Consider the following 22,194-nt stretch of genomic DNA (forward strand, 5'->3'; position numbering starts at 1 on the left):
TAATTCTATCCGTTGCAGGCTGCCCATTAGATGCCATGGAAGCTCCTGTTTGAGATATAAAAGTGCATTAAGTGCATGCATGTAAACATTTTGCTAGCACCATCAGTGCCAATATATATTTGACGGGGAATGGAAGCGGGTGGGGATGCGGGGAGGGGTATTCACAGACAAGGGTGTATACAGGCCATAATTTTGTCATTCCATTAATTATATACAACTCAACAAGATAAAAGAGAAAACATTTTTTTTTTAAGTATCCTTATCAGTTATTCTCCCATTCAAGTCTAGTACCAATACACACACACAAGTTCATATTCAGACATTCAGCTCAGTTGCATCGTTTGCTGTTGTCTGTGCCTCCTCATCTACCTCCTCTTGTACATTGCTATATGCCTTCCGTACATCGGTCAAGTGCACCCAGTACCTCAAGCCCTTCACCTTTACTGCCGTGGGCGTGCAAAATATTACCTCGTATGGGCCATGGAATCGTGGTGCATTCCACCGACGCACAAAGCTTCTGACATAAACTGAGTCGCCTGGCATTAGCTGTAGCTGTTGCTCTGGCTTCGTGACAGATCCTGTTACATTTCCCTCCTCTCTAGTAAAGGGTGGGGAGAGTTGCTTTGATATCACGCGCGCTGCCCTTGTCAATTTCCTTAAATAGTCTGTGAACTCATCTCCCAATATTGCGGCGCTTCTGTGAGCATCTGAGTGTTCGCGCAGTGGAGAGTGTGCTGTGTTCATTCGTCTCCCAGTCACGATCTCGTGCGGGGACAAATGGTGGTCTTTGCTTGGCTGATTTCTCAATTCAAATAACGCAAGGGGTAGACAGTAAATCCAATTCTTCTTCAATGAAAAGCATAGTTTTGATAACCTGCCCTTTAACAGTCCGTTCATCTTTTCCACTATGCCGTTACTTTGAGGATGATAAATCGAACATAATTTATGTTTTTTTCCCAATAATGTAGTGACTTCCTTGAAAAGCTCATTCACAAAATGAGTGCCGTTGTCTGAGCGAATCACGTCACAAATTCCCCATCGCGGAACACTTCCCTTACTAGGAACTTGCCGGCGCTTTTGGCATCAGGTCGCACACAGGGTCCTGCTTCCACCCACCTTGAAAATGGGCACACAACCACGATCATGTACCGCGCGCCATTACACCTTTCCCCCATGTCTGCGTAATCTATATGCAGTTCTCTGAATGGGCCAATGGGTTTAGGAATTGTGCCCCGGAGAGTCCGTAATGTCAATCATGAATTGTATATTTGGCATGTTGTACATTCCATTGCCAATCGAGACACATGCTCCTGGAGACAGGGCACGACCCATTCTTCCTGTATTTCTGCTGCGATGTGCTGTTTGGTGTTATGTGCAGGGAAGTGTAGCTGTTGAAATGCAACTTCTAGTAACTGTATTGGCATTACCACTTTCCCTGAGTTATTTTGCCGCCACAGCAGGTCTGTTCCCGACTTGCTGCACCCCCGTTTTGTCCACATTAATTTTTCCTCTGCACTAGCTCCTTCCTGTAATTCTAGTATTTGTGATATGGGCATCATGTTGTATCCTTCTGGGGGCTCTTCGTTTCTCCTGTGCTTAAGCATGTACTCACCTGTGTCATTTTTCTGAAAATAGGAAGCCTCCTTGGCGGCAGCGTCCGCTGCCGCGTTCCCCAAAGACACAACATCGGTGTTGGACGTAGGTGCTTGGCACTTTACTATTGCTACTGCAGTAGGGTTTTGTAGGACCTCAATTAACTCTTTCAACAATTCTGCATGCTGTACTGGCGTTCCATCTGCCCGTCTAAATCCCCTACGTCCCCATCTGGCTAGACCTCCATGTACTGTCGTCGTCATGTAAGCTGAGTCTGTGTATATTGTCACTGCACAACCCTTTGCTGCATGTAGTGCTTCAATGAGCGCAATCAGTTCTGCTGCCTGTGCGGAGTAATGTGACGGGAGGCGGTATTGTACTAGTGTTTCATACTCACCGTCTTCTAACCTTACTACTGCCATGCCAACGTGTTTTTCTCCCGTGTCCACGTCAATTGATGCAGACCCATCCACAAAGTACACTTCCCCCTCGCTTAGAGCGTTCTCGCACACCACTGTGTCCTCCCCTCTTTCTCCTGTGTAGGTTGCACAATCGTGGTTCTGCATGTCCTCTAGTGTGCACGCTTCTGTAATGAATGTGGCGGGGTTCACAGTCTTGCATCTCACTATATGGATGTTGGCGCTGGACAATATAATCTCGTAGGCTGTCGCCCGCTGTGTGGTCAGTGTGCTTTTTGATCTCTCAAGTATTGCAAATAATGAATGTTCCACAAACAATGTTACAGGGCAACCCATTACTATTGTGGCACTTTTCTCAATCGCGAACGCGGCTGCAGCGAGTGATTGCTTGCACGCGAAATGGCCCTGCATCACGGCATCTAAAGTACCACTATAGTAAGCCAATGGCTTGTGTCCTAAGGACGTTTTTTGTGTCAGTACTGCTGTCATGAGTGTTTCCTTGCAGTGTGAAAATAGGTAAAATTTGCGTCCATAATCAGGGTTTGCGAGTACTGGGGCGCTTGAAATTAAATCTTTTAATGCTTGGAAAGAGGAGCTCATCTCTTCCATCCATTCCATCTTTCTGTTCTCCTGTTGGGCCACCTTTAATGCTTGTAATAGGGGTCTGGTGTATGCCGCATAATCTAATATCCATGCTCGGCAGTAGTTGCACATTCCCAGGAATTTCTGCATGTCTTTTACTGTTGTGGGTTCTCCTACTGATCTTATGGCTTCTACTCTGTCGGGTATTATTCTCTTTCCATCTTTTGAAATTAGCTGTCCCAGGTATAGGACCTCCGTCATACAGTACTGTAGCTTTCCCTTGTCCACTTTGTACCCCTTGTTGGCCAGTAAAGTCAGTAGTGTTATGGAATCTTTTCTGCATGTCTCTTCGTTTTGTGCACAGACGAGTAAATCGTCTACGTACTGAATAATTGTACTCTCAACTGATAGGTTTCCCAAGTCTTCATGCAATATGCGGTTGAATATGCTCGGGCTCTCACAGTATCCCTGTGGTAGTCTGCAGTGTTCATATCTCTTACCCCCCAGCGTGAAGGCTGTAAGGTATCTACTCTCTTCAGCCAGGGGTATGGAGAAAAATGCGTTTTTCAAGTCTACTACTGTGAAATGTGATGCCACTTTCGGGATGCTGCATAGTATCGATGCAGGGTTCGGGACTAGAGGGAACTCCTTCTGAATTACATCATTGAGGGGGCGTAAGTCCTGTATCATCCTCCAAGACCCTCCTTTCGCTTTTTTGATTGGATAAATACATGTGTTACATGGAGAGTTTGAAGGCACTATTATCCCTTGTGCTAGTAGTGCATTTATTGTTTCTTTTATCCCTTCTTCAGCTTCACGGGACAATGGATACTGTTTAACTCGGGGTAAAATTGCTCCTTGCTTTAGTTTTATTACCACAGGTTGTACTCCGTGCAACAGCCCTACATCATGGGGGCCTGTTGTCCATAAATTGTTTGGGACGAGCCTCATGTCGTCATCAAAAAATGACGGCGGTGCTCCTACCACTGTCATTAGTTGGACGGGGGTCTCCCTGGCTTGTATTAAAATGTCACAGGGCATCGCTATTTCCATCACTACCTCGCCATCCCCTTCTGTGTCAGAAAAGAGATCCTCATCTGTTACTTCTCGTAGGGCGATGTTGGCGTTTGTACACAGCACTGTGCGCCACTCACACCCTTCCCCGTCCACTCCAATCACAGCGATCCTTTTCGCTGATACCTGTACAGCGTGCAAGTCTAATGATACCACTGATCCCGGTGCTGCGTTGGGGCACACTATGGGGCGGAAGAGGAACTCCGCTGGAATCCTCCAGTCCATGCTCTTAGCTCTGGAATTATGAGGGCCAAAGTCTTTAGCCCTTCAATAAACATTTCCTCATTTTGTGGCAGCCCTCGTATTTCCTGTGTGGTTGTGTAGGCTTGTACTACCAACATCGCACGCAAGGGGCATATCCCGGGTGTAGAACACACTATTCCTCTCTCGGTAAATGATATGGTCATGTTGAGTTTACTCAGAAGATCCCTCCCTAACAAATTTATTGGGGAATGTTCGTAATACAGTAAGGGTGCCTTCACAGTCTTACCCCCCACTGTTACATCCAAAGCTTCTGTGTAAGGAACTTCAATTACAGCCCCAGAGAACCCCTGCGTCTCTAACTTCCTGTTAGATAACGGGAATCGGCCCTCTCTGACACATGATTTCTCCGCTCCCGAATCAACCATGAATATGAACTGCTTGTCTCCTATCTGCACCCCTACCAATGGTTCCTCTGCTGCATTGTAGGTGGTGGATAGAACTGGACACGCAAGTGTTCTCTGTGGGCTGTCCTATGCGGGGTGTCTCATCGCCCCTCCCTCATTAAAGACACTTCCTGAAACCACTGACATGCCGTTGTAAGGTGCTGGTGCAGGGGCCCCGTTTGCTGTTGTCGCGAAAGGGTTACCTGACGTGTATTGCATACTGTCATTGTTTTGTGGGTGGTTCTGTGTTCTGTACTGGGGTCCCTGTTGCTGGCCCGCATTACCCTGGCCTGGGTTTCTTAGTTGCTGTTGTCCCATTGGGAGACCATATGGGCTTCCCGGGTGGGGATGGCCATATTGTTCTACCTCTTGGAACCCGTTATTGGGTCTGCTTCTGCACTCTCTAGAGTAATGCCCCCATCGCCTGCAGTTCCAGCAACTTCCTTGTGCACCTCTAGGACCTTGCCATCCATTTCCTCCCATTCCCCCGTACCCCGGGCCACCTCCTCTTCGGCCCCTGTACCCACCTCGTCCCCCTCGAGAGGTCCACTCTTGCCACTGCGACCTCCGCCTTGCTCCTGCTCATTCCACTGCCGCTGTCCTGTTCCCGCCCAATTAGTTGCCACCCTTCCTTGTAGTGCTATCAGCCCCTCCTCCTCATCATCTCCCTCCCTGCTGTGTGGGAGCGCGGCTACTGCTGCTGCAACCTTCACCAACTTTGTCTGTACTAACTTCGCCTCGTCTGCCAATCTTTTCTGCGCCACCTCCTTCTCCCTCTCCTTGATTCGTTTACAATGGTGTACTATTATGCTCTGAATTTCTGGCCATCCCTTTGCTTCAATACCTGCTATCTTGTCGAGCGCCTTCTGCACTTCCTTTGGGAGCCCTCTTTTTATAATGAAGTAAAATAGGGATGTCGATTGATACCAGGGCGTGCCCGTTTCTGCTCTCCACATCTCTTGGACCCGAAAAATGTAATCCATAGCCTCCTCCCCGTCATTCATTGTACACTGCATCACTGACTGTAAGTCCGGTGTGTCTGGGAATGTTTCGCGTAAGGCATCCCACACCCTAGCACGCACTGTGTTAAAGGAGGCCCCATCATGGCGGTCACAGTCTAACGTTACTCCCGGGAAGCCGGCTTTAACCCATACTCTTTCAGCCTGATCGCCCACTGCTGATACGAGCAGACTTTTCACATCTCCTATAGCTAGGGGTACCCCAGCAGTATGTTTCTCAAAGGCGTATATCCACTTACTTGCCCCTCCTGATAACGGGGGCAATAGCTTTAATAAATTGGCTTTATCCATCTGTGCCCATGGGATATAGTTAGGCCTCCCTCCTCCCCTGTGTATCAACGGGAGCTGTAGCCTTCCTTTCGTCGTTGCATCCGGACCCGTTTTGGCTGCTGATGTTCCCAGTGATGCCATTTTCCCCACTCTGTTCCTTAGTCGCCCCGTCCACTCATCATCCAGGGTTCTCATTGAACATGTACCTTCCTCCCCTTCGCTTCCCCCTCCCATCGCCATACTCGACCTGTCGCTTTCTTCTAACTCGTCCCTTATATCACATAGCAATTCCTCTCTAATTCCCCCAGGCCTTTCTTCGTTACCAACATCTCCCTCTCGGGTCCCTACTTCTATTATTCGTGTTGGTTCTTCCTCAATTCTGAACAGGATCTCGCCCTTTTTCCACCCCTCTTCGGGCTTTCTGTTTTCACCTGGTGCTCTAGACGTACGCCCTGGTCTAGTTGCATCTAGTGCTGTTCGTTCGCATATGTCTTTTATCCTTGAGAGCTCATCTTTTGCTATAGACAGTCTTGATTCTAAATCATCTGTGAGCTTCTCTATGTCTACCCTTTGCGTGCCTGCCTGGGCTCGCTCCCTCGTGCTTTCATGTGGCGGAGGTGCCGTGGGCCGGTGGGGTGTAGTAGCTGTCGGGGGAGGTACGTAAGTGGGGTCGCTGTACCCCACTGCGGGCACAGGCTTGTTTAATATCGGGTACAAACGTATTACCTCTACTGGCGGCGCTACACTTTACACTTCTTTGACATCTTTCTGTATCAGTAGTGGATTGTCTGTGGTGGATGGGAGATCAGGATTTAATGCTGGTGTTTTAGGCGGTGGTATCTCTTCAAATAACCTCCAAAGATCTAATACTTCTTTCCTATTCTGCAACTGCTTCCCTTTGTACTTTAGAAAAATGCATGTGGCCACCGTATCCAGAACACTTTTATCAAATGACCCTCCCTCGGGCCATATCTGAGGTAACCCCTCCCCCTTTAGCTCGGTCACCCATTGGTCGTGATATTTTTTAATCCGCTCCGCGTACCCCGGGAGATTCTTACAAATATGTGATAAGGGTGTTTCCGCCCCCATCTCTGTGCCCTCCTAGTACTGGTGTGTCTCCGTGTATTTGCAACTACAATGTAAATGTCGTATCAATATTATTCTTCGTATTTTACTTCACATTCAATATTGGGCTCCTTTGGGCTCTCCCCCTCCCTTACTGCACAATACAAAACTGGCTGTACACAGTGTCTACTCCGTTCTCTTTGGGGGGCACATACAAGAGCAACCCGTCATTTATTTTGACCATATCAACCCGGAAATCAAAAGGTACCCACTCACTTCACTGTATCGACGTTGTCTTCAAAAAAAAGTTTTATCCGGTCACACTTACCATGACCATTTAACCATTATACATTTATAACCGTTTTACACATTCACAACATCAAAATGTCTTCTGGCACATACGAGGTGCACACACCTTTTGGCACCACTCAATTCACCATTCAAGCTGCCCTCCCTTTCCTCCCTAGCCGGCTGTCCCTGTCCGTCTTATTTGAATATATGGATGCGCATATATATATATGTTAGCCTGCTCTCCCCCCTTCCAGTAGGACTCTTTTTCTCTTACTTGTCCCCTAAGTTTGTGTTAATCTCACTTTTTATTCTCCCCCTACCCCTAAAGAGAAGAAAAGAAAGAAGTAATAGCGATCACTAATATATTCTCAGTGCCCCCTTTTGCTGAACACTTTTATTTCATATTCCACTTCTTCATATATTCCCAGTACTAGTCAAGATAGCACTATGCGGCGCCGCCTTCCACCCCCTTTCGGAGCTAGGTTCCCGTCACTTTTATCTCTTATTCACCTCTTAATCCTAATGGCCATATGCAAAGAAAAAGCAAGGAAAATTTAAGCTGATCCTTAGTAGATCTGCGTACCCCCTCTTCGTTACCTGTCCTACACTTTTCTCCCCGCTCCCTTTAAAATCGCTCGCACTCAGTACTCACGTGCCCGTCTTGAACCGATAGTCTCCGAAACTGGGTCCGTCCAGGCAGTGTCGCCGTCAGCTCAACAGTCAGCCCCGGCTCCGGCGAGCGGTACTCAAAGGGGATTTTTCAACCGGGATCCCGTACCCTCTCTCTATTGAGTGCGCACTTCTTAGTGTACCGGTCGCCGTTGGCGGGCAGCCTCCCGGAGCCGGCTCACCGTGCGTATCCCTTTTCGACCGGAGATTCTCGTGCCAAAAGGGGACGGTTATAAGGAGTTAGGAAGAAATAAAAATCACGCTATCGGGGTCACCACTGAAAGCAAGCGTCCCCAAACAGCACGATCCTCCCCGCAATGAGAGACAATGAAGGACTCTCCCAAAATGGGAATAAGGCCAAGACAGAGTGCGGGTGAGCGTAAATGGGAGTTTATCAATCAGAATTGGGCATGCAAAGAACTCTGCAAACTCCGAGAGCGCTCTGTCTGACAATAGCAAAGACAGGCGTATATATTTACAAAAAACGTCATAAGAACCTACACACTATAGGGGGCACAAGTTCAATGGGATTGGGTGGCGATGACTAACTATAGGTGCTGCTTCGATGTGGTTGGCCGTGGCTGGAGAACGTCACTTGGTCAGCCTCGTGGGTTGGGCTGGGCCTGGTAGGTTGGCAGAGTTCATCCGGGCGGTGTTGTTGTGCCATCGCAGCCAGTGTCAGAGATGAATGTCTTTTCCTGACTTATTTGCCCTATGCCATGCACACCGCAGTCATTCAGTCATTGCAATATTATCTTCTTTAGTAAATCTTCCAATAGGTTATACTACAGGTTAATGGAACACAGGAGGAATGTACCTTGTGAGGGGTCTGGAGGTAATACGTCAGGACATGGTTACCCATGTCCTGTTGACCGGGGCCATAGGTCAAGGGGCTAAGCTTCAGGGCCTGGGACGGGCGGTACAGGTCTTTCTGCCTTGTTAGAAGTTGTTATGGATGTTCCGCTGTGTGTTGTCAAAGTGTTGGGTGTCCTGATTGCACAGGGCCATAAGTCTAAGATGGTCCGGTGGGTTGTGGGGTTTACGAGGGGGCGCGTGTGTTCAGGCAGAGGTTTACTGCTGTGCTGTAAATAATGCAGGTGGCGGGCCGCGGCCTTGGGTGCTGCAGAGGGGGCTACAAATCTTTGAAGCGGCTCCAGTCTGGTTGGGGGAGGTGGAGTAGCGCAGAGCGGGCCTCTGCTCTCATGTCTTGGCAGCCTTCGCAGGGTGGGAGGGGGAATGGCCTTGCACGCATTCACAAAGGTATCTCCCTCGTGTGTTGCCGATTTTAGGTAAAGACATCACAAACATTTGAACACTCTCTATAATACTTATTCAAATCACTTTAAAACATGCATTTAAACTTTGCTGGATGTGTCTTGATTATACCCAGTCCGAGCACCGTATTCGTACACTATGTTTTAACAGCTACAGTATTTTAGTTACATGCATATACATGTGCAGTAAATGAGGTAGTAGTCGGGTTGGTGGAGTACATAGAAAATGACCCGCCACTGTACGTGACGGTGGTGGCACATAAGGGGCTTAGACATACACAGATGACGAGTGCATTCTCGCGCATCCTTCACATGAGTCCATAGTATAGTTACATTCGTCTTCTCGTGTACTCTAGCAGCATTAGCTTGGTTATGGCACAAAACCATGGAGGGTAGGTTTCCCAGTGATACACGTAACAAACGGATCCCTGGAGCGCTCCTTATTATTAGCACCCAACTGCAATGGTGTGGGCCCGCCATTGCTTATATCATGGAAGCATGCTTTCTTATGTTTATACATTTTACAGGCTTTTGTAATATAAGAGATTTTGTGGAAGAAAGCATACTTTGCGAGTGGTCTTGACATTAATATATAAAGACTGTCTGCCATCTGATGACCATTTAACCGTTCTTTTCATTGTCCAGGCCTGCTGGCCGGGTCATGCTGGGAGCGATGATACACTGCGGGAGGTGAACTGTTACAATGTTCGTGTACTACGCTAGCTCATGTCCGTCTTGTTCGTGGGAACGTGCTCGCAGCGGATCTGCCAGGGTGCTGCGGCGACAGGGATGACTGAGACTCTCCAAGGGTGGGGGCCGCGCTACAGTGCGCTGAGCTCACACCATCTTTACCGGACAAAATGGTTTCTGGGCCTACCTAAAGTTTAATACATGTGGGCAATCAATACGTGTGGGCAATGTCTCCAGCGGGTGAACCCTCCACCACCTGGGCCCGGGTGGCATGAGGGGACGCCCAATGAGCCATTGCCCTCACCTGGGGAGAAAACGCAGGCGAGGGGGGTCTCCTGGACCAGTCCTCCCCTACATGTCATAGAACCAACCTGCGAGCTTTTATGTTGTTTCAATGTTCTATGTTGGTCAGTTGGTATCTTTGCACTGGAGCAGAATGGTCCTCAGCTGTGGGGGGTCTTTTCATCCTTTTACTTAAATAAATAACTTATATGAAGACTTACCTGAGACTCATTCGTCTTCATAACAGATTTATTGTTGGTATATAAGTCATTAGAAACTCAAATAATCTTGTTGTTTGCCATTGAAATTCATTTTTAGTACACAAAGCATTAAATGCTCAAAAAAACCTGACACAGTTGCAAAATAACTTTGAACTTTTGCTTTTTGTTTACTGCGGTGATTGAGCGACCTGAACATGGCCGTATTAACCACCCTAAAAGGATACTAAATACTATGCTATACAAGAAGTGGAATAAGCAAAGAGGTTGCGAATACTGAGAAATGCCTTCTAGTATTGACTAAATCATTCAGTGAATTTGTTTTGCTGGAAGCAAGTATGAATTAATCTACCAAGAATGCCATGACTGATGTGACTAAGTATTGAGAATATGACCAGGATTCCTATCAGTACAAACAAAATAATAGATTTGATTTCATTTGTTTGTCAATTATTGAAGCATTTAATATTGTTTTCACTTTTTACTGACTACACACTTAATGCCCTGAAAAAGAGCATTTGCTTCAAACAACATGTGTTGGCTAAGGTAAAAGTGCTAAGATCATTTGAGCATCTAATGCTTTATGTGCTAAAAATAAATCTCAGCAGAAATTACAGTTTCAATGCTGTTACACTCCGTAGGAAAAGCGTTCTAGGGCAGGGGTCTGCATCCTTTGACCCGCTATATGTTTTGGGCTACAATTCCTATTACATCTGCCCAGCATAGACAATGACAAGGAATCACAGGCATTGTAGCCTATCTGGAGAGCCGCAGATGCCTGTTGTAGGGGAACACAGAGAAACATATTTATGAGATAAGTCACAGTCCTACTTATCCAATGATTGTGTTCTGTTAGTTGGTATAAACCTTAGAGATTCGGAAGGCATCTCTGTTTTGGATAGATGGCCTCACCCATCACCCTCACCAAAGACGCAACTTGGTGCTCTGATATTCAAGTAGCACTATTAAGCAAAATTGTCACCCTAAAACAAAAAATACTCACATCAAGCTACCTTCAAGAATGACCCAATAGCAATACACATTACCTCTCCTCCCTCCCAGCTCCCTCCACCAAACAATTCACCTTCAGAGACCTCGCCGACAGGGAAGTCTTAAAACTAATCCTAAGCTTGAAACCCTCTAAATACAAAGGCGATATTTGCCCAGCATCCCTCGTCAAAGACTGTGCTGACGTGTTAGCCCCTGTCATCACAGCCTTCATAAACGCCTCATTTTCAAAAAGCACCTTGCCAGTCAGTCTTAAAGAAGCCTGGGTGCTACTCCTTCCTGGAAAAAAACTCACTAGACCCATTCATCCCATCTAACTATAGGCCTATTACAACTGTCCCCTTTCTACTAAATATTCTGGACCGGGCAGCCTACCTGCAGGTTCAGCAATTCCTGGAGGACAACAAAATCTTAGGGATGCGCCAATCTGGCTTCCGCCCAGGACAAGGAACAGAATCTGCTCTTCTCGATTTTATAAATCAGCTTCAGGGATGAGATCAGGGATGTAGGAAACTGTGCCCTCCACCTCCTCCTATCCCTCCTCCTCGTAGATTTATCTGCAGCGTTCAAACCTGGTCGCTGTCCGGTCATTTGGTGGACAGACAATTGGTCGACGGACAAATGGTCGACGCAATTTGGTCGAAAGACAAATGGTCGAATTTTTATTTTTATATATATTTTTCAGGTTTTCGTTTAGGAAAAAAAGGGTTTTTAAGCAAAAAAAGGGGGATGCCCCCCCCCCCAAAAAAAGTGAAAATACAAAAAAAAAAATTCGACCATTTGTCTTTCGACCAAATTGCGTCGACCATTTGTCCTGTCAACCTTTTTTTCCACCAAATGACCTGTAACCAACCTGGTCGACTATCAAATACTCTGCCAACACCTTACCACCCACGCCAGCTTCTCGTCACATGCAACCGCCTGGATTGCATCCTTCCTGGAAGGCAGAGACATGAGTCTTCTCAGACACTGCCAATGCCTCCCCCTGCCTCATCACCTGTGGTGTACCCGAAGGGTCCTGCATCGCCTCCACACTTTACAATATCTTCACCAGGCCACTCTCCCTCGGCATAGCGTACACCAGCTATGCTGATGACATGCAAATCATGATCTCACTCACAGGTAACTACACTGATGGCTCTTTTACCATTAAAAACATTTACTCTACAATTCAGGCATGGATGGCAGCGAACCACCTCTGCCTCATTAGCTACCAGACAGAAATCTTAATTGTCGTCCCACCCAATACCTGTAAGTCGCTTAACACGCTCTTCTCATCTTTCCTGTATGACCAATGTGTGATATCCGGTCTCTACTTCTGTAAAGATACTAGGTGTCTATTTTGACGCCTCATTCACTTTGTCTAGACAAGTTAGTGCCATTGCCTCTTTGTCAGCATACACCACAAAAGTCCTCAATGCAGCCAGACCTTTCCTCACAAAAAACAATTGCCTCACCATTGCCCGGGCTGTAACTCCAAGTTAGACTACTGCAACGTCCTATTTACAGGCACCTCTACTGGTAACCTTCAAAAATTATGAATTATACAAAATAATGCCTTAAGAGCAGCTCTTAATATCACAAAACGAGAACCCATCTCCAATGCCAGAAGAGAAGCTGACTGGCTGCCCATCCAGGAGCGGATCACATTTACAACACTCCCCCGTTGCCCACAAGTGCCTCTCCAATACAGCACCCCCTTACTGCACACAAAGAATGACCAAAGCCCACTCATCAAGGCCCACCAGGACCCCATACACAGACAGACCTCTCGTGCCCAAAGTGAGGAAATGCAAAGCTGGAGGGTCCAGCTTCCTCTAACGCACTGCCAAACTCTGAAATGACCTCCCTGAGGGCTGAGAAATCCTACTGGATCTTTCGCAAAGCCCTCAAGACTCAGCTTTTCACCTAATCTGCCCTCACTGCCCATCACTCCTGCAATGTCACCTCCCACCCCCCCATCCACATCAGAGCTTGCACAGTGTGACTAATGGGTACAAGAATGCCTTGACTCACTGTTTCTGTAATACCACCTTTGCTCATTCCTGTCGTTGATAGAATTACGTGAATGTTTTTTTTTTTTTTATTTTCATTTAGTTTATACAAACTTTAGAAAATCTTTTTATATCAAAACTTATACATTATACAATATACAATGTCCAATTGCCTCCTCAGCTCTATCCGGGGCTCAAATTTTTCCCTTAAAATTTCTCTATTTATAATGCTTCGTCCTCATTTCTCAATGTCTCGTTTATCAAACATTTGATCGACGCCGCATTCTCTTGGAGAATCCATACTCAGTGGTTCTTTTGTATACGAATTATGTCTGTGTTTGTTCCTCCATTTTTCCCCACATGATTTCTATTTGTTTCAAGAACAGTGTGAGTGCCACCGCCAGTTTTTTGTTGTTACTGCAGTGTAGCCTTCCCCACCATTCTTCCTCACTATACGTGGAGACTAATTTTCTTTCCGTTGCCAGGTATTTTGTTCTTAATTCCTTGAGTTCGCTGCAATAAAGTATCAGATGTTTTAGTGATTCTGACTCTATTCGACAGAAACGGCATGTTGTCTCTTCGTTTGGCCATTTCCTGTTATAGATTTGGGCTTCTTTAGTTTCATATAGATTCAATCTGAATCGTAGATATGCCCTCCTTAGGACTTTACATGGAAACAATTCAAGGTATTGTGTTAGCTGCATTCTCCCTTTTGCTTCTCCAGGATGGTTCTTCATACATTTGTGTGAATTTCTTTTTTTCTATTGTTTTAATCCAGTCAAGATCCATTAGTTTTTTTTTCACTCCATTTGGGTTGTTGACAAGCTGTTTCTCGTCTACTTCTATCTCTTTCAGAATCCTTTTACAGTTTGATCTCCATTGCTGGAGGATCGAGTGGGGCTGTATACTGTTCCGTTCTGCCAAGATTTCGAATTGGGGGACACAATTTTCAATTGTTTTCCTATACAGGTTTAGCATGTTCCATGTGATCTTCGCATCTAACGTTGCTACACCAACTTCATAGATTACACAAGCGGTCGGGTAACTTTGGGGTATTTGCAGAATCTTTTTCCAAAAGTGCCCCTCACATCTTGCCCAGATCTCACTGGAACATCCAAACAAACATTCCGCTCCGAATATTAGTGCTGGGATTACCTTGCTTTTATAGAAATTGATCACTGGCTTATATGAGAATTTTCCATATTTGTTATGGATTACCCGGGCTTGTGCTGTCAGCTGTTTACATTTACTCAGGGTCTTAACTACCATAGGTTCATCTCGCAGGCTTGAGTTGATATACACCCCTAGGTATCTGCTGCATTTTACTTTAAGTTTTCCATTTCCGAGTGACCATTGGAATTGACGTTTTCTTGATGAGGTACCCTTTAGATTTTCTAGGGTCAGGATCTCTGATTTCTCTGCATTGACCTCCAAGCCCATTTTTATTGTGTATTCTTTAAGTGCTGTTAATTTGCGTTGCAGCCCTATTGGTGTAAGATCTAAAATTACCATATCGTCTGCATAGAGGAGCCAACTAACTTTGTTTCCATTTATCGTGGGGGGCGTGCTTCGCACTTCCTCAAACACCCTACCCACTTCTGATATATAAAAGTTAAATAGGGTAGCGCCCAATGGACAGCCCTGTTTTATCCCTCTGGCCGTTGGTATTGATTTTGAGTGATTTCCCTGGTCGTCCAATCGAATTTTTACGGATGTTTGCGAATATAATTCTTTTATAGCTAGGATAAGGCTTAATGGGCAGCCACGATCTTTCAGGTTTTGCCATAGCGTTTCTCTGTCTACCCCATCAAACGCATGAGCCAGATCAATCAGAGCTAGATACACTTTCTGGCCCGATCTAATTGCTTCCATTTTTACTAGGTTCAATATTAGCAGATTTAGTTTACATCCCACGCCCTTTACAAAGCCTGCTTGTCGGACGTCAATTGACTTACTTTCTTTTACTTGAATGTTTGACTAAGCTTTCTTCCTGTACCTGCAACAGCGCCTCAATACCTCTGGGATGCATGTGTGCTTTAAAAATTAATTAAATAAATAAGGACAGTGACGATCCTAAATATAAGTTTGAACCCCAAAGATACTCTACAAAGGGAGGTGTTTTCTCCATTTCTCCATTTATTTTTAAATGTTTTTATTAGCATTTATGTATGCATGTACAGTGAAGCATCAAGAGCATGGTGAGGGTGAGTCACCTAAAGTGTAACATATATGCAGTTTGAGCTTGGTAAGGGTGGGCAACTTAATTCTCCATTTCTCCACATGCGCAGAAGAATCACCCGTTCTAAAATTATTAGTATGGCATTTTGCATAAAGTAGGAGATTTTGTCACATTGATGTTATTAGTTGTATTTGTTAATGCTTGCAGTACATGGGAGGAGTGAAGTGACAACCTGGAGGGTGTAGTCCCATTCTGCTGTGCTGCAGAATATTGTGCATTATACAATGTATTAAAGTTTTGGCTAAATTGTTACTTCATGTTATATAGTGGCAGAATAAGGATGACTGTTTCTTTTGAAAATATTGCAGATGTGGGTGGGATATTGATCACTGTATTATAAATATTAATAGGAATGAGACTGATAAACCGATATGATGAATACAAATGATGTGTTGTCTTGTTGATATGTGATCCAATTTCAGCATCTATTGAAAATACAATACAGCATCCATTGCCCGTGACCATAATGGGTCTCCCATTAACCCTTTCTTTGCAGCCTAGTCGGTGATGAAAGATCATGGGCATTGTAGCCTAAAACAACCTAAGGGCCATATATTGAGTAATCGTTATCTAGGGACTTGCTCTCATTTCAAGATTTGCAGGATAAAATATGATATGTAATTATAGCCAATGTTGTACTTTTTCATGTTGACTTCGGAAATTCTATTTACTTGTCGTAGCCCTTGGGTGGATTCAAATTATGGAGACCATGTTTGGCAAAATGAACTCTCTCTGCTCTGAACCTTCTTCATTACCTTCTACTATTACAGATTACTCCTCTTAAATTAGCATGCCTAGTACTTATCTGACAGTTAAGCAGGTCTTTTTTTATCAAATGAAAGCATTTCAAAGAGTTTTCTCAGCAATGTACTCATTGGTATTTTAAAAATTGCATAACATATTTGGAGGTGAAAGACCTTTGATGGCTGAGGACGGACCGTAAAACCTTATTTAGTGTTGTGTGATTACCACTTGCAGTCTGAAATTATCGTGGTCATTTATCCGGTTCATATAATTTTTTTGCCAAAAAACATTCAGACGTTTTTTAGCCATGTTGCACTATGAAAATCAAGTAATTGGTCATTTGAGTTCACTTTCGAATGCATTCCATTGAAGAATCTGTCTCTCGTGTTGCGTGCTCTGTCCTTTAAAAGAGAATGTATTTCTTAGAAAGGTGAACTATATAAAGAGGTGCCTGCGGTGACTGTGTCAATGTCTGCACATTTTTGTTCTCACTGTATACCCTAGATAGAGTGGGTCAGGATGATGATGAAAGGTTTTGTTGGAGTTTAGGAGAAATTATTGAAGCTAGGATAATTTCTCTTCTCAGTCTAGTGTTTCATCTACACCTCCTATGTACGTCTTCTTCCAGCAGCTGTATGATTTGATATGTCTTTATTTTACTCTTCTACTTTTCAGGTCAATCGGGAAACGTCAACAATGCGCTGGGAGGAGTATCTGTTAAGTCTCCTAACCAAGGCCTGCGGTTGGGCTTATCCAGATTCGCAAGAATAAAACCATTGCACCCAAGTGTGACAAACAGTTGATTTGCTCGTGATGAAGTATCTTATTTTCGCACTCTTTAGTCTTGATGATGTACAGGACTAAAGTTTGAAAGGAGTCTCAAGGTTTTATCAGGGAGAGTGTTCTCTCTCAGCTGTCACCACAGGTTTTTAACTGTCTTCCCCTCTATGGAGCACAGGTTATGATCGCTTTTCATTAATATCTCTTTTTTACAAAATTTAAACCTGCCACCTTTTGCTGATTTTTGTGGTTTTATTAGTAATGGCCCTGCTGGACTGTATGCAAATTCAAAAGTGTGCTTGTCAACCTGAAGTACTTTCACAATGAATGGGCTTTTTGCATGATCCGTTCTACTGTGTAGTTTTCTGTCGTGCTGCAGAGCCCAGTCAAATAATTCTCTGCAACCAATATCCTCTTTACCATAGTGGTGCTCTATGAGAGTCTGAAATGTACAAAGATATGGATTGAGGGCTTCAATTACGAGACACATTAGTCGAAGAATCGGATTTCCTTTCCAACATGTTGGTTGCTACCTACCAGATAGCACAGTATTTTGAATCATATCTTTCAACCACGGCAGCTGAAGAAGTACTCATTGTTTTTAGAAAACACGCTTCTTTTTTACAATTTTGAAAAGTAATTTTGGGAAGCAGGTTTGATGAAATCCCTATTTGCAGCGACCATGTTCCCTAAAGAATGAAAGAAGACTTACGTTTTTTTCTAAAGCCTGCTGATACAAAATGCTCACAGCTGTGATAAATCACCAAGCTCCCTTCTCAACTGTAAAAATGAAAAATATCATACCACTTGTGGCACTGTTTTTTTCACTGCCATCTCCTTTTCAGAATTAACTGCCGTAAATCAGCATGCACACTGCCAAACTCTTCAAAGACATTTGTTTGCGTTTGGTGGAAAAGGATTAAACTTCAGTAAATGTAACATTTTATTTATAATTGTGTAGACATATGGAAAATGTACAGTAAGAAATTTGGGTCAGCAATGATTACATGCCGACATTTCCACAAATGTGTTTTAGTTGTTGTCATGCATTCTAGCTGCTTCACACACATTTTAATATTGTACTAATAATGCGACCCAATTGATGCCTTGCGATGTAGTTGAATCTAGACATGTGCATTCGATTTTGCTGTCCCTGGTTTTGGTGTGCGATATGGCCCATTCATTATCCCTGATAATTATCTTAAGACATGACATATAATGACAACAAAATAAGTTTGATTGTGGCTGCTCTAACACATCGTATCTCAAAAGTTCGGAGTAGGGGATGTACCCCAGTGCTTGGCTCAAGGTCGGCTTCAAATTTCTATGAAATTCAACTCTGCCCATGCCTTTTTGTTTTCTTTAGATCCTTGCAGCCATATTAGACACACATAGGTAAACATATGTACTCTTTGGAGGGGGGGGGGGCGCTAAATTGACTTGTTTGTTCCTTCTGTGAAACGTGCCATGTCCATCGTTGTCCCTTGGGCCACTTTTAGTCTATCTCTTCCACTCACAATGGATTTTATTGAATTAACAATGTTTGTGCTTTTTTCTTCCAACACCAAACATTGGATTGGCCATAAGGCTGCATTTTTCATTCTGTTTTAACTGTGCTGATGATAAGGGTGATAAAAGGCATATGTGGACAAAGCTGACCTGGTTGCAATCCATATATCGGGGCGGGGATGCTTAAAAGTAGTTCCTATTCAGTGCAAATCGCAAAGCCTGCTGGAATCCAATGCGTCACCAATATTCTCGACAATAGGTGTAACTGGCCCATACCTTTTGAGCAAAGCAAACATTTTTTTAAACTTTTGTGAAATAAAAATGTAAATATATGTTTTAAGTTGTTTTATCAATTGTTTATAAAGAATGCCAATTACAAATCAAAACCAACTGTGTACAGTTTTCTTATCTGTGAAGTCTTTTGTTTAGTTTTGTCATAGGGAGCCGAGATGGAGACTTGAGGGTGCGGGGGGCATACCTTACCTGTTCTCCTCTGCTGGGTCCTAAATTGAAGGGATCCCGCACCTAACCTTGCAGCCTTCCAATCAATGTTGCTTCTCCAAGACCTTTCCAAAGTCTGAACCATGAGTGCTCTGTCACAGACAGCCTGGCTACTCCGTGGCTTTTTATTTGCCTGAATTTGAGTGTCACCTGATTTTATAAATGGGCAGCTTTGTCCAAGGACAAGTAGATCTAGATGTCGCAGACCCATCGCTCACGCTGTGCTGCTAATGGGTCATGTTTTAAAGATCTTCAAATAGATCTACAATTAAAAGTAGTATTCACCAAATAGTTGTCAGGTGTACAGATCACAATGAGTTTTGGCAGAGCCCAGATACAATAAGGAACAAGGTACAGAAAGTCTAGGAGTATGGTAACCTTCTTTAGCTTATGGCAGCCAGGGAAACCGGGATGGAAGTAGGTGGTTACAGTGAGATTGTAGAGAGCCGGCAGTGGCAAAAATCCAGTGGAGGATACAGGTAAGGGTATCGAAGTGGTCACAGCAAGTCCAGGAAATCATGGGGGAAACCGCACCAAATGGCACTAGGATGCAAAGAACAATTGTTCGCAGGGGGCTCCCGGGGAGAACAAGAGCAACCACTAATGCTGTACCAAGGCAACAGGATTGGGGAACCCGGAAGACCTAGAGTTAACAGTTCATTGATACAAGACAAGATTCAAGGACAAGTAGATCCAGATGCCACAGACAAGCAGTGGTGTAAATGCGGGACAGGAGGTTTAGGTCAAGGCATGAATAACACCAAAAGGCTCATCATGGGTCGGTTCCATGTGTTAATATCCCCGCAAAAATATCGCCATACAAAAATATTGCCATATTTGTGTGGCGCTATTAAGGCATGGTACCTGCGGGCGACACCCCTGCAACCCCTGTATTATTTTAAAGGGAGCGGGGGACACGCCCGCAACCCCTGCTCCCAAAAACCCCAAATATTATCCCCAATAAAAACATTGGTTATGGCCGCTCCTGACGTCAATATTTTTGTTGGGGATAATATTACGTGATACCCATGTGTCTGTTTCAGGGAATCCGACAAGGGCAGGTGAGGCAGTGCGGGTCAAGCACCAGTTTGGATAAAGCCTCAGTGCCAAGGATTCACATAGAGGCAGGTCATTCGGTCCGGGTGAGTTACCAAGAGAACAAGCAGATCGGATCAGGTGACAGTGCCGTGGCTCACACAGAGGCAGTTCAGGCAGTCGGACATCACAGAAATAACTCAAGGAGAATAGCACGGAAGACGGCCACAACTCACTCAGGATTTGTCAAGCATTTTCATCTTCCTACTACTGTAGTACTTCCAACATCAGGGCGTTGTTGCGTTGTGTGCCACGGTTTTGCACCCAGTGGTGGGTCTGCTAGGACATTTAGTCCCAGGCGCCAAGGAAGCCTCTATTCTCGCCCATAGCGGCTGCAAATATGCAAAACGAGCAAGCAAGTGGAGCAGCCCACATAAGTAGTGCAAGGACGCCGGTATTCTTGACAACGATCTTGTGCAGGTGACTTTTACTAAATAAATGGACAGAAGAAACAGATCAACACAATTACCTTTGCGAGCTGTGAGTTATTTAAAGGGCAACATGCATCCACAATGGCCATAATGGACTGTCATCAATATATTGCATAAGGAAATCATAGTCCGAGATAGGGGTGTAGCCAAGGTCAAAACCAATAAATTCATGGTACCCATGGGAAGGTAAAACATGTAAGTTAGGCAGAGTATGGTGGTTTTCCTCTTTTTATCAAGCGCCGTCTGTTTACATGCTCACAGAAATGCCATCCGGTCCTAATCAAGACCTTGCAAAGAATGGGCTGCTGCCCTCTCTTGGTTGTTTCTTATGGCAATGTCTCTTCTTTACTCCAGAGTGCTTTTTAGTACAATATTTTTAAATAGTCTTTTGCCACCTTTTGGATAAGTTCGTGTAACTCTGTCCCCTCTCTAGAGATAGTTTTCTGACACTTCTTTTTAGCAATCATTCTTATACTTTAATCTAGGCGTGTAAGCCTTTCTGATTCTTGAAATCCAGGTCTTCTTATGTTGGGTTTACTGTGTTGTGACTTGACCTTCCCCCTCTCCTGCGGTTGCTCACTTTGATTAGGTCTCCTCTTATCTGCTTCACTCGATTTCACTTCACATTCATATTTATAGAATTCTTTCTGGTTTGCTCCACCCTTTACTTATTAAACTATGGGGTACGTTTACCTCTTCCCAGGTATGTGTGCCCAGTTCTTAGTGACTTCTCTTTCAGGCTTATTTGTTATTGTCTTTATCGCATTAGCACAGTTCCCCTTAAATGACTTTGGGCCTTATCATGGGTTAGGCGGTAGCCCTTAACAGCAGCAGTAATGGTATTAGCGTCGCCAGTACTGCTGCGCCGGATAACGAGTCTGTGCAAATACCGCAGACTGTAAATCCAGCCGGCGCTATTACAGCGAGCTGTAATAGCACCAGATGTAATGCACCAACACAAAGCGCAATTACTTCTGTGTCACAAGTCCATGTACAGCAGTATTGGCGGCGAAAACTGGTGCTAATACAGCCAAGATTTACCTCCAGCTGGATTTGAATAAACACAGGGGCCATACATGAAGCCACAGGCGCACCCAATACACTGCAGAAGGCCATATAAGACACACCCAGGCCCCGAACACTGATTCCAACACCATGCTGCCATTCAATGCTGTAGGTTGGAAACGGGCAGCTGCTCATGCTGCGGCTGGAGCTTGAGATGCTGGCCAACCAGGCCAGGGCACAAGGAGTACAGGTTGGGGGAAGGGGGCGATGATGTAGGAGGAGAACGACAGCAGCAAGGCACGCACCCATCCCCATGGCCAGGCCCTCACCCTGGGCCCTCAGCGACATCCAGCTGGTTACTGAGTACCACCTTGACTAGGAGACCGTCACTGAACTGCTGGCCGTAATCCAGGATTACATCAGGAGCAGGATCACTATCCGCAGAGCTGTGCCCCCACTGCTGAAACTGGTGGAAGCCCTGTAGTTCCTAAGTACATGATGCATGGCATGGCACAGTCAACATTCAGCGCAGTCTTGGCCGGGTGCTGTATGCCCTCCTGCGCCATGTCAACCAACAAATTTCACTGCGCACCACCCAGGCCCAGGTCAACGACATGAAGGTACGCTTTTATACCTCTGCACAACTGCCCAATGTGATAGCCGCCATCAACTACACACGTGTTGCGTTGGTGGCACCCCAGGCCCATCAGGCCATATATAGGAACCGTACGCACTTTCACTTCATGAACATGTAGGTGACTTGTGGCCCTGACCCCCTCATTACCCACTTCTGCG

At 45.0% G+C, this 22,194-nt stretch overlaps 1 protein-coding gene across 1 annotated transcript in view; it reads left to right on the plus strand.

Moving 5' to 3' along the window:
* RAD51AP1 (RAD51 associated protein 1) overlaps positions 1–18,753 on the plus strand; it is a 411,208-nt gene extending 392,455 nt beyond the window's left edge. Inside the window, exon 9 of the mRNA XM_069628320.1 lies at positions 16,754–18,753. Within this exon, the coding sequence (XP_069484421.1) occupies positions 16,754–16,881 (128 nt within the window). The 3' untranslated portion in view covers positions 16,882–18,753. The remainder of the gene's footprint in view (positions 1–16,753) is intronic.
* Positions 18,754–22,194: the final 3,441 nt, after the last annotated feature.

The sequence above is a fragment of the Ambystoma mexicanum genome, chromosome 12, assembly GCF_040938575.1.
Source record: "Ambystoma mexicanum isolate Mex_15411 chromosome 12, UKY_AmexF1_1, whole genome shotgun sequence".
Taxonomy (NCBI): domain Eukaryota; kingdom Metazoa; phylum Chordata; class Amphibia; order Caudata; family Ambystomatidae; genus Ambystoma; species Ambystoma mexicanum.